The sequence below is a fragment of the Macadamia integrifolia genome, chromosome 10 (genome assembly GCF_013358625.1).
Source record: "Macadamia integrifolia cultivar HAES 741 chromosome 10, SCU_Mint_v3, whole genome shotgun sequence".
Lineage (NCBI taxonomy): Eukaryota > Viridiplantae > Streptophyta > Magnoliopsida > Proteales > Proteaceae > Macadamia > Macadamia integrifolia.
In genome coordinates, this window is record NC_056566.1 from 27,521,470 (window position 1) to 27,536,870 (window position 15,401).

Below are 15,401 nucleotides of genomic sequence, written 5' to 3' on the forward strand. Positions count from 1 at the left end.
CTTTTTATCTTTTTTCTGTTTTAAGAAAAATGTAAATCATATTTATCGGATTATTATACATATCAATTTTATAATTTTTGTTTGGGATTCAACTCATCTCAATATGGAAAAATTATCTTCCCCCCTGGATGAGTTGTCACTCATATTTCTTTCAAGCTTGAATGGATCTTGAAAGCTGAAGAGAAATTTTAGTTTTAAAAATCTAGGCGAACACATCAATTAGAGTGACAGAAATTTGAGATTCTACCATACTGTAGTTTGTGTTAATTCCCGTAAGAGAAATATTGACTATATATTCTTTGAAGTATAGGAATAAAATTATTGGCACTATGGCATGGCAATTGAATTTGTTGCTTACCTATCTTCACCGTTCACCACATCTAATCCTCTTGATCTTGTTCATCGAGTGTCTTTTCTCCCCTATTCTGGACACCCAAAAACCTGAGTTGCTTTCTCGTATCCCCTCTCTTGATGAGATCATGAGAATTGTTTTCCTTTTGGGGCTTATAAGGCTCCACGGTCTGATGGATTTTAAGTAGTCTTTACCAAAAGTTTTGGGACATCATCAATCTGGATATATATAACTTTGTCATCAAATTCTTCAGAGAGATATCTCTACCTTCTGAATTAACTATACCCTAGTTTGTCTCATCCCCAAAATAGACTAGGCTCATCAGGTGGAGGATTTTAGACCAATCAACCTTTTTATTCTTTCCTCCAAAATTATTGCTAAAATCCTTGCATGAAGATTGAAGGGAATCCTACCTAAGATCATTTTTCCTTTCCCATCTACCTTTGTCCTGGGAAGATATATTTCTGACAATAACATTATTGCCTATTCCATTTCATTAGACATATTAAGGGCCGTAGTAGGTATGCTGCAATTAAATTGGATATGGCAAAGGCTTATGTCGGTCTGGAGTGGGGTTTCCTGCAAGCTCTATTTGACTACCTGGGTTTTGGTAACAAGTGGGGGATTTGATTAGCTACCTTTTCAGCTCCTCCTCTTTTTCCATTAAATTCAGGGAGTCGACTTTTGAATTTATTTGAAACTTCTCCGGGCATTAGGTAAGGTTGCCCTCTTAACCTCTTTGTGTTTGTTGTGGCCATGGAGGCCCTATCCTGTTTTTTCACCACTTATCGGGAACTCAACATGTTTAAGGGAATTAAGGTTGTGTGGCAAGCACCTAGAATTTTCCTTTTGTTCTTTGCTAACGATACTTTCCTCTTCTATCGAGCTACCCACGAGGATACTTCAACTCTCAAGTGCATAATTGACATATTCTCTAATTTGTCTAGTCCTGTTATTAATGGTGGCAAAAATGGTTTGGCCTTCACACCTCAAATGCTGATTCTGCAATTAGATCCTCTTTGTGTCATGCTATGGAAAAAAAATGAAATGAAAGAAGATTCTACCTATTTGGGTGCTAATCTTTTCGACCCAAGAGCAAGATGTAAAGGTTTTTCACATATCGTCAATAGAATGGATAAAAAGCTCACTCTGGAAGGCTAACCTTTTGTATTATGTAAGTAGATCGGTCCTGTTCCAATCTGTTCTATCTACCACATAATCCTATCTAATGTCTTGTTTTGCTTTCCCTAATGCAATTTGTAGGAAATTATACTCATTTACATATATTTTTGGAATGGTGATTTGCATCAAATTATGAAGATACATCTAATAGGGTGGCACAAGGTTTGCATACCTAAATCTGAAGGAGGTTTGGGTCTAAAAACTTCCGGGACCCAAAATAAAGCACTCCCCTTGAAGCTGGGATAGTGCCTCCTCAATGATAATAATTTCATGTAGGCACAAATTATTACAATGAAGTACTTCCCCAATAGGTTAATTTTTTACTCTACAACTCTAAAAAAAAAAGAGGGTCTATGACTTGGAACAACATTGTAAGTAGTCTCCTACTTTAAAGAAAATTGTTTTTTTTTTTATTAAAATCAGTAATGGTTCAACCATAAATTTCTAGTCCGATCCATGGATACCTTCAATTTACTAACTTTACTTTGGCAAGTTCCAATGGTATTGAAGCAATGCCTCATTTAGACAAGTAAAGTGATTTCATTATGGGAAATATTTGAAATGCTAAATTACTATCAGCTTTGCTCCCTTCTCCCCTTGTCAATCATATTTTTAGAATTCCAATCTTCACTAACAATGATGGTTGGTGATGTAAACTTTCCAAAAAAGGGTACTCACTACCAAACTAGCTGCAAAATTCTTAATTTCTAGATCTACTACTAACAAAGTTGGATTATTAAACAGATGTGTATGCTTATATCTCTATGCTCTCATTGGTGGCATTTTCTTCGGAAAATCAAACAACACCCAAAATTTAAGATCGTTTTTTAGAGGAATTCCCAACAAAGACATATTGGGAAAATGAATAGATGTGGATCCCACCTATAGATTATGCCTAAATCAGAAAGAATCTATTTGGCATACTTTTCTCTCCTGTGATTTCTCTAAGAAAATTTTGGTAGCTAGCCCTTTGGGTCTCCGCACCGAAGCTATCTCTTTATATTCATTCAACCATATGATTATGTATTTCTTCACTTTTCTTCTGGATGATGATTTAAATTAATTTTTTTAGTAATTTTGTTATAACGTTATATTTCATATGAATTCCTAGAAATAAGGTGAATTTTAGTCAGGCTAGACCTAATCCCTTTTCGATTCTTTCCCATTTGAAGCAATAGACTACCCTGCCACTCTACCCCACAACAGGTGACTCCAATCCACACATCCATCCCTATGGTATCTATTTTCCCGAAATGTGAACCCACAAATTCTTATTTGTATGGGAGTCACTGATACAATCAACAATATTATAAGTGGGTATTTTGTGTTATCAATCAAAGTGAATGTATCTCATTAAGTGATGATTACCTAATTACAGGAAAAAGAATTGAAGCCTACACTAGGGGATTTCTCCTTAGTCTAAAGCAGGCTTGGGATGATGGCTAGAAAATCATGGAGGTGTGGAGCGACTCGGAAGAATTAGGAAATCTTTTTGTTGACTTTGGTACTACTTCATGGCCTAAGAGCGAAGTTTCCCTTTTTCTTGGATGTGTATAATTTTTTTTTGTTTGTTACTTTTATATATCTTGGACCCAGTAACGAAATGGTACTATTAATGTGTAGGATAGCACACAAAGTACTAACAACCAAATATAATATCCCCAAATTCACCACAAACACTAATGTCTTATATTATCTTTCTTGTTAATGATTTGTTTTTCTTTTCCATATAAAAAATTATATGGGAGGATGTGCCATTATATGAGAAGGAAAATGATTGGTTGTGTCTAAAATTTAACACATAATGGTCAAAGTCACCATATCATCCTTTTACATGGCACAAAGAGATGTGCCGACAAAAAATGATTGACTTTGGCAAAGGTTTTTTTCCTTCGCAAAAAATCAGGTTTATTGTGGTGTGGTGAGGAGCCGAATTCGTTGTTTCATCATCCAGTGAAAATTGGATCAAACACACATATTTGTAATTATTAATTTGGTTGCAAACACGGGTATTTGTCTTTTACTCATCAATAGACTTGCTAATCAAGTTGTTTATGCAACGACATGGGTCTTTAGTTCCTGAAATCTTTTGTTGAACCGAGTTTAGAGTAGTGATGTTGCATTATGAAGCAAAAAATACTTGTTAAAGGAGATCAGGGTCAATTAGGGCCAACCCAGCCCTAAATGGTTAAATTTGCATGGAAGAAAATCCATTAGATGATGGATCATAGAGTTGAAATGGACCAAACATGTAGTTCGATTGGACATATTAGGCCAACCTCGAAGAAAGAAGGAAATAAAAAAAGAAAAAGAGATCGCTGCCTAGTCACATGGCTCCTCATCAACGTGAAGGCTAATGAAAGCATACTGGGGCATCAACATGAATGAGATTTTTTATTTCACCAGCTTTCTTTTTCCCAAAAAGGAAATTGGTTTCATGTAATCTTTTTTTTTTTTTTTTTTGGTAAAAAGTTTCATGTAATGATGCCCCACAGAATACAAACATTTTTTTTTTTTTTTTTTTATGAAAATAAAAAACTTCATTAATTAAGGAAGATAAGATAGAACATTAATGTCTAGCTTAATAGTGTTAATGTAGAGCCTACTATTCATAGCCCTTTTAGCTAAGCTGTGTTTAATGATGACTAGATCGTTGTTGGGCCTAAAACAAAAATTGGTTTTAAACAAAGCATTATGGACATCAAGCAACAGTGGTAATGAGCTCTAGGGCCGCAGTTTAGTTCTCTCCTCAGAAAAAAGATCTTCTATCTCCTTAGAATCATTTCATATCTCTTCTATAATCCATCCTCTATCTGATGCCTGCTTCATCCCATAGAGTATACCTTGAGCGTTGACCTCCAAAGCTTGCCCTGTCATCATATAATTAGCATATAATGAGACACACTTTCCTTCGTTTATAACGCACGTAGCCCATCCAACAATATTTTTCTTGGGGTCAATGACTGCCGAACATATCAGTAATGTTGACATAATGCTCAGAATTACCCAATTGTGGAGGTTCTTATTATGATTAAAAGGTATAAGGTCATGTGTTACCTTTCCCAAGTGAGAGATCCACTCATGTATTTGTTTTAAAACGAAAAAAGGGTTCAACTTTACCATGGTGAAGATAACCCGATTCCGAAGAGACCATAGAAAGTAGCAAGTGATGATAAAAGTGCTAAAGAAATTGTTTAAATCATTAGCAGGAACATTCATAGAATTAAACAAGTGCATTATAAGGGATTGAAAAGAAGGTGCAAAAAGGAATTTAGTTCTTAACCCCAAATGGCTAGCCGCTCATATTCTTTGGTGAATTCGGAGGAGATAAGGATATGCCATAAAGACTCATTTTGTTTATGGCACAAGCCACAAAATTGATCCATCTCAATTCATTTACCCACAATATCTTTTGTAGGTAATCCATTATGAGCAATTCTAAAGAAGAACAGCTTAAATTTCGGATGGATCTTTAGTTTCTAGAAGAATCGCCACCAATGAGAGCAAAGGGATATGCAGGTACACCTGTTTGAGATTCCAACCAGATTAGTAGATGTGTTACATGATGAGAAACTAGCGGCCAATTTGGTGGTGAGTACACCCTTTTTTTGAAGGGGGCATCACCAAAAGTCATTATGAAATGAAATTTGGACTTTTAAGATGTTATTGGTAGTCGGGAGAGGAATCAAAGAAGATAAAAGTCCAGTATTTCATTCATTGCCACAGATCAAATCACTAACCCAAGTTAGAGGGGGATATGTCAAACCTGAAGTAGATGGTAGAGTAAAGTTGGGGTAATGACAGATTCAAGGGTCGGTCTAAAAAAAGGTGTCGGCTCCATTTCCAATTTTTCTAATCACCATCTTCTTAAGTAAAGGGAGAATACTTACAATGCTATTCCATGTGGCTGATTCCCTTTTTTTAATGGTATCGGGATCGAAGATGGACTTGTTTGGAAAATAATTCCTTTTTAAGGTCTGAGCCCATAGAGAATTTTCCTCTGTTATGAGACACCATCCAAGTTTTAGGAGGAGTGCTTTATTTTGGATTTCCGAACCTCTAATACCTAGGCCACCTTGTGAGCAGACTTCATGCCATCCAATGAGATAAGATTTCTTGTTATGGTTTGAATCACCATTCCAAAAGTGTAGATATAGAGTCCAGTTTCCTGCAAATGGCTTTAGGGAAAGCAAAAGGACATAAGGTAAGAGGGGATAGAGGCTAGAGTTGATTGGATCAAGATTGCTCTGCCTGCAAAAGAAAGAAGGTTAACTTTTCATAACGCAAGTTTTTGTCAACCCTCTTTACAATATGGCAACTTAACACTTTGGATCTAGGGTGAAAAATATTGGTACCCCAGATAAGTTGAATCAACATTCATTTCTTTAATCCCAAGCATGTTTGAGAGAGAATTCTTAAGGAATTGGTTTACATTGAAACTAAATGCTAAACTATTTTTAACATAGATAACCGTGAGTCTTGATAGATCAGAGAACAAGTCCAGTATGCATTTGATGGTTGAGACATCCTCGCTAGTAGCTCTACAGAATATAAAAGTATGATCAGAGAAAAAAAGATGAGATATTTCAGGAGAGCTCCGAGCCACTTTAATACCTTTGAAAAGGTTGAGGTCCCTGTAGGTAGAAAGCAACCTAGATAGTGCTTCCATAGCTACAATGAAGAAAAAAGGGCTTAAAGGGCAACCTTGTCTAATTCCTCTAGATGGTTTAAAAAATTCAAAAGTAGAGCTTTATGTTTAATGGAGAAAGATGAGGAGCTTATAAGATAACTAATAATATCTCCCCATTTTTCTCCAAACCCTAGGAAGTAAAAAATGGCTCTAAGAAAACCCTATTCCAATTTGTCATAAGCTTTAGCCATATCCAATTTTTTTGCAACATAACCAATTTTGCCTTTAGTCTTTATGAGGAAATGAAAAATCTCCTACACAATAATTATATTATCAGAGATCTGTCTTCTAGGCACAAAAGCAGACTAGAAGGGAGAAATAATTTTGTGCAGGACACCCTTGAGTCTAAAAGCAAGGATCTTGGCAATGATTTTATATGAGATATTGCAAAGGCTAATTGGTTTGAAGTCACCTACCACAAAAGCATCATCTTTCTTAGGTATAAGGCAAATCAGGGTATGGTTGACTCCAAAAGGAAGGGTGATATGCCAAAAGAAACTTATAACAAAGTTGCAAATGTCAGGGTTGATAAGATCCTAGTGTTTATGGTAAAAAACCGCCTGGAACCCATTAGGGCCATGGGCTTTGTAAGGACTGAAGGAAAATACCACCCTATGAATTTCCCCGAAGAAGGGAATTCTGCTTAATAGTTCACTTTCAAGAGGTTGCAGAATGGGGGGAATAAACATTCAATGAATGAAGGGTCCAAAAGATTGGAGGTAGTGAATAAGTCTGATAGGAAATGGGCAAATTCTTTAGCAATGTCAATTGGTTCATGGGTCCTTGAGCCAGCAGAAATGCAAATGGAATCGATACCTCGTTTTCTGATGTTCATCTTGGCAACAGTATGGTAGAATGTATTATTTCTGTCTCCTTGAGAAATAAACAGATGCCTAGATTTCTGAAACCAAAATTTCTCTTTCGCCTCAAGGACCCAATCAAGTTTTGAACATATGCATGCCAAATCATCAAGAGGAGGATTATGCAAATTTTCCAAGTTGAGGTGTTGTGCAAGAAGGGAAGCTTTCTGGTTGTCGATGCGTCCAAACACATTACGGTTCCAATTGGTGAGGAGTCTGCTGACTCCTCATCAATTGGAACCGTAATGTGTTTGGTGAGAGGAAACATTTTGGTCACCTTTCTTATGGTGATAATAAATCTAAAATAAGGACAGTGGCTAGATAGTAAACAGGCATGCTGAACACCACCGTTATGATCAACCCTCCATCTATGAAAAATCCCATGTATAGGCTAAACTCAATTGTCATATCCAACTCTTTGTTTCAATTTATTGAATAAATACTGCCTAAATAAGCAGGTGAGAACTAAGTGTGAAAATTGTCTGCAACCATTGCACCGGTGCAGTGAGCATCGGATGGCTGGGAGCCCCTTGGGACGCATACTCAGATGCTCTCAGCCGTCCGATGCTCACTGCACCTCACCATTTTGCTGCAGAGGGTGTCGACTCGAACTCTAATACTCAACAGTTGAGGCATCATGAATCAGTAAGTACATTAGCACATCCTTCAAATAGACTGTGAAAGAAAAAAAGGAAGGCCTTTTCTTTGGCCAGGTAGCATGAAATAAGGCTTCTGTAATGCATGTAAAACACAACTGGGGCAAAGAGAACTGTTTGCAAAATTAATGAATGATGCTCATTATTCTGCTAAGAGATTGACAAGTAGGGATCATTCTTGTATCTTGCGTATTGGTGAACATCTAAGGCCTTCTCTGCAATCCTCCTGTCCTAGTGAATTTTCGCTATCAGGCTCTCAAGAGTCGGGAAATTGGCCTGTTATATTTCAAGAAAAAATTGATCTTTTTTTACAAAATTATAGGAAGTATGGATTGGGAATGGATGAATGAATTGAAACCTAATTGCAGTTTATAAAAAGGTTAAAACAACAAGTTCCTTCTGTGCTACCTCTGGTCGTTTATAACCAATGACATTTAGGCATAGCTCCTCACCGTAGAAATCTTCATCAAAGTCATGAGGTATCCATGGCTCCTGCAAGATGACAATGACTAATTAAACAAAATAAGTATGGGTTCCAGCCAATACTCATGACCATCTTGTAGACACCTCGTGTTGATGGCCCAGCCCAATATACCCCTGAGGGATATTCTGAGAGAATATTTGAATAGCCTTCTGTGGATATATTAGCTGAAGGAACAAAGTGGAATTACCAAGTCTAGTTAGATAGACAATGAAGCAAAACTTAAGAACTAACAAGGTAAAGTGGCACATGCTCATATCAAGAATACAAGTGGTGATTAAGGAACTTTGGCTCCCTACACACCTGTGGGTATTCCAAGTACCTTTGAGCCACGACCAAAACCCTTGACAACAGGTCCTCCAATGTGCCAAGGTTCAAGTGGTAAAGTACCCTCTAACCCTACAAAACCAAATCAGTATATGACAACAAGAAGCCTCAAAATAAACCAAATTATGATATGGTTAATCAAAAGGAAATGAAAGTTCAGGAAATACAATCTTCAAATGGTGGCATGCCCCATATTTTCCTTTTTAAAATCAAATGAACAGCTAAAATTATGGCTCCATATTTGGATATGATCAATGGAGTTGCATGATTGTGTTTGCTATCTCCAAACCCACTTAAAGTAATGAAAACAATAATTTATACCATATTTAAGAAAAATTTTCTCTTGAAACATGCTCTTCAATATGCTCATGCAAGAATAAGTGTTTGGACAGAAAACACATAAAATTGAATCTACTTACACTGAATCTGCAATGACAATCTATATCAGTGCAGTATGGCTGTGTCCTGTTCCTTTACACAGCCAACTACCTTCAAGTCTCTATTGGTCATTGTTTATGTTTTACAGAAAAATATGGTTTCCTTGACTTACATTGCAACAGATCCCTGCAAAGAAAATTTCAGATCTATAGAACATGTAAAATAAGGTTAAGTGTATGGAAAGATTACTGATCAGAGAACGATGGATTAAGTTCTGATATAATTTCATCCACAGAGCAAGGTAGTTCATAATCCTCCACAATAACAGCAGCAGCCTCCGTAGGTGTCTTCCCCACTAATCTATGAGCTAGTCTGCCATACCATGGCTTTCCATACTTGACCAAAAAGGCTTTTAACACTTCAGTGACAATACCATCCGTCATGAAATTGAATCGAATACTAAGAAACAAATAAAAATAACATAAATAGTAACAACAAAGAAGAATATGGCTATAAAGAATATAATATTGCTTCCTGCAACATAACCATGGGAAAAAAAGAATGCCTCCATGCCACTTATCTACGGGCATATCCTGTTATTAAAAATGTATCACCAAATGTGATAATATAAATCATATTATAACATTGTATTATTCATATGAATGAAATATTATATCATCAGATGATAAACAACAAGAAACTATGGAACCAAAAAATTCCGACAAAAATATTGAAGTTCAAAGTTTAAACATGTATTATACTCCCACCATAGGCCACTTTGGGTAACTGTCTACTTCTCACCATTCTGGATTCCTGAGGTCGAAGTCCAGTGAACTGAATCATGATTTCTAATTTTTCTTAGTCAAACTCTTGATTCTTTCTTTCTCGTTGTTACTGAACAAGGTTCCAAGGTTTTTTTTCTACGTAATTCAATCTTTTTCTTATTTATTGCAAGCATTGTGTCTGAGACACAGATGAAGAAGACTCCTGCCCCTAGTTCGATGTACTCTGGTTCTTACCACAGACAAGGGCAGCCCTAGAGCATGAAACTAGGAGTAAACTGAGCCTATCCTTCTTCCACTCTGTTCCGAAGAGTAACATTTTCATGTTCCATGTGGATCCGATCACGATCTTATAACAAGAACAAGAGATCCTTTTCGATCAATCCCTTTGCCTAACTGGTTTACTATGCCATTCTTGTAAACTATCTGGTCAGGCTATCCACAACCCCTCCAACATATTTTCTGATCTATCAAAGGTGAACTAGAAAAGAATAATCAGGAATGAAATAAACAAGGGAAATGACCCAAATGTGAAGAAAATGTAGAACAACTGTAACCAAAGAAGAATTAACAAATTTCTTCTCCGAGTACGAGAAGGTGGTGGACCACCAATCCTATCAATCACTCTTGAAGATTTGGAGTGTGATCTTTGAAAGGAAACAAACTGTAGGTGATATGCAACAAGCAAAGGGCAACATGATTGATATGGCAAGTACCTAGGTGAGTTCAGTAATATGGTGGTTCCAATACATATATGCATGGGGTTTTTCTCCATGTTACAAAACTAACTTTCTAAATTTTCAATGTTATAGCTGATAAGCTTACTCCCGCCCCCCCAAAAAAAAGTGATAACGAGTGTTATTTGTACTTTAATGATATTTCTTACTGTTGTTAGGTTCATATTAATTATTCAACCTTCGAGAACCTCCACCCATAAATATCCCTCATTATGCAAAAAACGCTAACCTTGTCTAGCCAATAGAGCAAGATTAAAACAGCTCAACTCCCGAAAACCCAAACCCCCATCCCTTTTTACTTGTGCACATCACATTCCTTCTGCTGGTATATGCCTCTATCCTTACTGTCCTTCCACAAAAAATGCAGATTAATTTTGTTCAAATCATATATGGTACTAGTAGGAAGAAAAAAAATTGACACGGCATAAGAAGAAGGGATACTTGTGGCAACTACTTTAGTGAGGACCTCCTTTCCCACTGCAAAAGGAAGAGTCTTTCCAGTCATCAATTTTAGATTGGACATGTTCAACGATACCAACGGAAAGGGTAAGATTAGAATGTCCACATTCATTGGGGAGGCCAAAATACTTGAAATGGGTTAAGACAGTAATGAAACCAGTGGTAGATGACACCTCCATCATAATGCTAGCAAGAGTATTAAGTCTAAACATAACACTAAATTTGTGAAAATTGAGTTCTTTCCCAGAAACAAGACAATAATCAGATAGTATTCTAATTAGGTCATCACTTTCTTGTTTACCCCTTTGGAGAAAAGCATGCAATCATCGGCAAACAAGAGGTGTAAGATACAAGGTCTAGCCCTACTAGTCTTAACACCGTGGATGGGCCGGAACGATTCAGCATGAAGGAAATGGTAGGACAGCACCTATTTACAAAGGATGAACAAATGGGGGTTAAGAAGGCATCCCTGCCGAAGTCCCCGGAAGGGGCAGACCTGCCCTACAATGGAATTGTTGACCTTAATACGATATGTCACAGTTGTGGCACATTCCATGATCCACCTGATCCAAATCTCAGCAAACATTGTAGATAAACAGTGTTCTACAAAGAACAACTACAATAAAGGAGGTTAATACAAAATGGTATTGAAGAGTTCAGAAAGTTGACCCATTAGCCTTCTTGGAGGCTGTCAAAGATTTATATCGTAAGACATGACCAAATTTTGCCACATTCTACGCAAAGATTACAATGCTTGGGTTTAGCCAGAGTAAAGCCACTAGAAAACACTTGGCTCATTAGAATCGCAAGCACAAGAAAAAGTGGCAATTAAATAGGAAAAAAAAAAAAAAAACCCTAATCAATTCAGATATTCCCAGAGACGATCCTAACCAATACTGTATGAATCATTAACCTGAATTCCATCAGAAACGTATTATATTCTTAAGAGAGAAGAAGCAACTCAAAACCATCTCAATTCAGAAAAGTTGGATACCAAACAAGAATTATAGTTTGAGAAAAGCAACAAGAACAATAAAACGAAACATGGGCAGGCAGAGATCTGGCATTTGAAACAGAAAGGGGATGAACTCCACTAATGTAAGATCGATCAAACCAATATCCAAAAAAGAAGAACTGGAAAAGATATAAAACAGATGGAGTTGAGAGAATTACTTCGTTCGTTATTTTTCAATTATTCGATGCTGAGTTACTGAGCATCGAACTCTCAAACAGCAGGGCAAGACACGGATTTTGGTTTTTTTTTTTTTTTGGGTGAAGGATTTCGTTTTTCTCTTATTACATAGTTGGAGGTCTCCTAGTCTGATGGATATTCCTCTGAACCATCATTTCCTACCCCACGTCATACCCGGGTTGGAGGAAGTGGGCCCAATGAATACACAACTCCCACCTTTTTTTCAAGCTTATCCCACGCATTATAGTATTATACGCCAAAATAAATTGAAAAAAAATATATATATATATATATATATCGATGCCAAATCCCCTCATTCTTTTTTGGTAGGATTCCCCTTGTGTTCTAGTTGTTGATAATTGTTTTCTAATGCCATGCTTATTGTAGTAGTCTATGAAATCATCTAATTGAACTCACCACCACTGCTAGATTTCAAACATTTGATTTTTCTGCTAATCATGTTCTTTGCTTGATTCTTGAAGATCTGGAACCAATGTAATGCTTCTGACTTATGTTTCATGAATAGTACCCATGTCATCCTAGAATAATCATCAATACGTAGTTTTATTCTAAAATATAAAATAAAATGGAGGGATAAGTTTTTTCTCCACCCAGCCATCATCCTAGGGTCCTAAAACATTCCTTTATTTAGGAGCGATCCAACATGACCCCTAATGTTGCGTGATACATCTGGTCAAGGGATTCTCCTTCACAGTGGCTTAAGGAAAACTTGGTCCTAAAATGTTAAAGTTCTCTTTAGTAATAAGGGGAGGAAGAATCCCTTTAATCACTTTTCCAGTCTATTAGACTAGATTAATTATATGGGAAATAATTTTCTGCCGGGGAGCATGGCATACATTAGTGCTTCTTGTGTCATTCTCTTTTCTCCCCCAACAAAAGGGTAAGCATGTCTTTTCATAGAGGGAAGAGAGCTATAGATGCATGGGGAGCACTGACATAGGGCAAACACTTTTATCCGGGAGCATGCCCCTGAGCCTAGACACTGAGGGTATGCAAAATGACCATCAAACTCCCTAATTGATGCCCACCCGTGTGCTCTCATCGGTTGAACGCTAATGCAGGAGCCATGTTCCCATTCAGAAAACTTTTCTCCGCCTGAAACAAAAGCCCATCTTTACCAAAACAAAAGAAACAAAAGCCCATAGATAAAATCATGCATTATATGAAGCCTGTTGGTAATGGGCACCAGAACCTAGGGCTTCAGCTATGAAAGATCTAGGTTACTTCAAAGAAAATAGTTCAATTCAATTCCGCACCAACACTATATTTCAGTTAAGTGTCTGTTACTGTCTAATAGAAACCATGGTTTTAGAACTTTGTGGTTAGAGGAGAGTCAGTGACAGTTTCTATATAAGCAGTTACCATCCAATACTTGTAATATTTGCTCAAGCAAAGGGATCATGTGTATGAAGCCCCAAAGCTACAAAAAATCCTAATCAAATGTGGCCTTTGAAAATAGACCCAAGGATGAGGTATGAAACACCTAATCAAATGTAGCCTCCAGGGCTCCATAAGCGTTCAACCCGGTCAGCCTGAAACCGTCTTAGCCCACCTTAAGCCCGGTCAGAGCCTGAGTTAAATGTTCAGCCCACAAGGTGGGCTTGGGCTGAAGTTTTTAGGCCTGATGCAAAGCTGGGCTGGGCCTGAGTTGAGGCCTTAGGTTGAGCCCAGCCTGGACCAACCCGACCCTATGTATACAGTAATGTATATTACTATATACATTAAATATAATATATTTTTTTTTTTTTTTTTGCTAAAGATCATTGAATTAATAAAAAAAAAAAGAATATACAAGAGGAATGATAAACTCAACAAGACTTAGACTAAGGAAGTGAAATCAACCCCACATTCGGCATTGCCATCAATAGGAGAGGACCTCAGACCTCAGACTAACAACCCAAAAAGATCTTTAAAAAAAAAACTAAGTGAATCAGAATCTTGGCCGTTGGGCTGCATCCAATTCCAGCTCCCTGGAGGTGAGAAGGGGCCAGGCCTCGATAGGGGAATTACATTCAAATCTTGCTGCTGTTTTCGCTAAGAAATCAGCTACCACATTTGCTTCGCGGTAGCAATGAGTGACTTTCCAAGAAATTGAGCCCAAATAAGAGAGAATGCCCCTCCATCTTTGCTGAATAAACCATGGAACCAGCCCTTTAGAGAATAAGAACACCACAACAGCAGAGTCACACTCGATCCAAAGGTTTTGGATACAAGAGTTTTTTGCATGTTCAAGGCCGGTAATGAGAGCTAAGAATTCAGCTTCAAAGTTAGATTTTACACCAACAAATTTTCTGAAATTCAGCAAAGGTTCGCGCTTGTAATTTCTAAACACACCGCCAGCTCCAGCCTTTCCAAGATTCCCTAGCGAGCACCCATCAGTATTTAGCTTAATCCAGTTCTGAGGGGGGAGACACCATCGAACTTCAAAAATTTCTCTTTGCTTGCCAATTACACGGGGAATTCACACTCTCTTGGCACACATCAAATCATCTATGGACAAGTTCTTCCCAAGGTGCACTGTCGAAATCATGCCTATCTCTCCTTTAATCATAGCAAAATGCTGCCTGCGATGCCAATAGGTACCCTCGTGGAGTCTCATATTCCTCTCCATCCAAACTGCATAAGGAATTAACACCGCGCCACTAAGCTATACTCTTGAGAATGTGATGGATTTTGCTTTACGTTTCCACCAGCTAAATAAGTCTTCCATTCTTGTGAAGTGTTGCCATCTGATACCAAATAGATCACAGAACATATTCCACAGGGCCTGGATATACTCACAGTGAATAAAAAGGTGGAAACTATATTCTTCCGCCTTTCACAGAACCCACATCTCGAAGGCATTGTAATCCCCTTTTTGCACACTTGGTCATCCGTAGGGAGTCTACCATGGGCTAACCTCCATCCAAATACTACCTGTCGTGGCTGTAGAAGAGCTTTCTAGAGAATGGAAAACCAAAAAATAGGCGCCTTTTTGCTTCTTATCTCTTCCCACGCCGAGGCCAAAGAGAAGGCTCCAGACGAAGATAATTTCCAGTGGCAAACATTCTCTAAATTCGTTAGGGATATTCTCTTCGCCTTCTCAAATGATTCAGACAAGAATGATGAAGAAACATTTGGGAACCACTCACCATTCCTAATGAAATCCACCACCCGCAGCTGCCTCGAAGTAAGCGCTTCTAAGTCCAGATTAGAAGATTCTGCCAATGAGGAATTTTCTAACCAACGATCCTTTCAGAAGCTAATCTTGACGCCATTTCCTATTGTCCAACTCTCCATATTGG

At 37.6% G+C, this 15,401-nt stretch overlaps 1 protein-coding gene across 12 annotated transcripts; it reads right to left on the reverse strand.

Moving 5' to 3' along the window:
* Window positions 1-7,719: 7,719 nt before the first annotated feature.
* Window positions 7,720-12,211, reverse strand: LOC122090855 (bifunctional riboflavin kinase/FMN phosphatase-like). 12 transcript variants are annotated; one of them, XR_006143755.1, is made up of 5 exons: window positions 12,078-12,211; window positions 8,525-8,620; window positions 8,308-8,388; window positions 8,149-8,232; window positions 7,720-8,016 (listed from the first exon to the last, which is right to left on the reverse strand). XR_006143755.1 is itself a non-coding variant. In XM_042660588.1 (5 exons), the coding sequence occupies exons 1-5, from the start codon at window positions 9,234-9,236 to the stop codon at window positions 7,972-7,974; spliced, it is 348 nt and encodes a 115-aa protein (XP_042516522.1). In that variant the 5' UTR covers window positions 9,237-12,069; the 3' UTR covers window positions 7,720-7,971. The 12 variants fall into 12 exon arrangements, 3 of the variants coding, with proteins under 3 accessions (XP_042516522.1, XP_042516520.1, XP_042516523.1); XR_006143751.1 differs by lacking the exon at window positions 12,078-12,211 and adding an exon at window positions 8,968-12,069 and having other exon boundaries at window positions 8,544-8,620; XR_006143749.1 differs by lacking the exon at window positions 12,078-12,211 and adding an exon at window positions 8,968-12,069.
* Window positions 12,212-15,401: the final 3,190 nt, after the last annotated feature.

What these genes read in the sequence shown, in the direction of transcription:
- LOC122090855 (XM_042660586.1), bottom strand. Translation starts at nt 9,236, where the DNA reads ATGAACTACCTTGCTCTGTGGATGAAATTATATCAGAACTTAATCCAT. An exon ending in GGTACTTGGAATACCCACAG is followed by an intron (nt 8,389 to 8,524) that starts GTGTGTAGGGAG and finishes TTGTTCCTTCAG; the next exon opens with CTAATATATCCACAGAAGGC. An exon ending in TTGGTTATAAACGACCAGAG is followed by an intron (nt 8,017 to 8,148) that starts GTAGCACAGAAG and finishes GAAATATAACAG; the next exon opens with GCCAATTTCCCGACTCTTGA.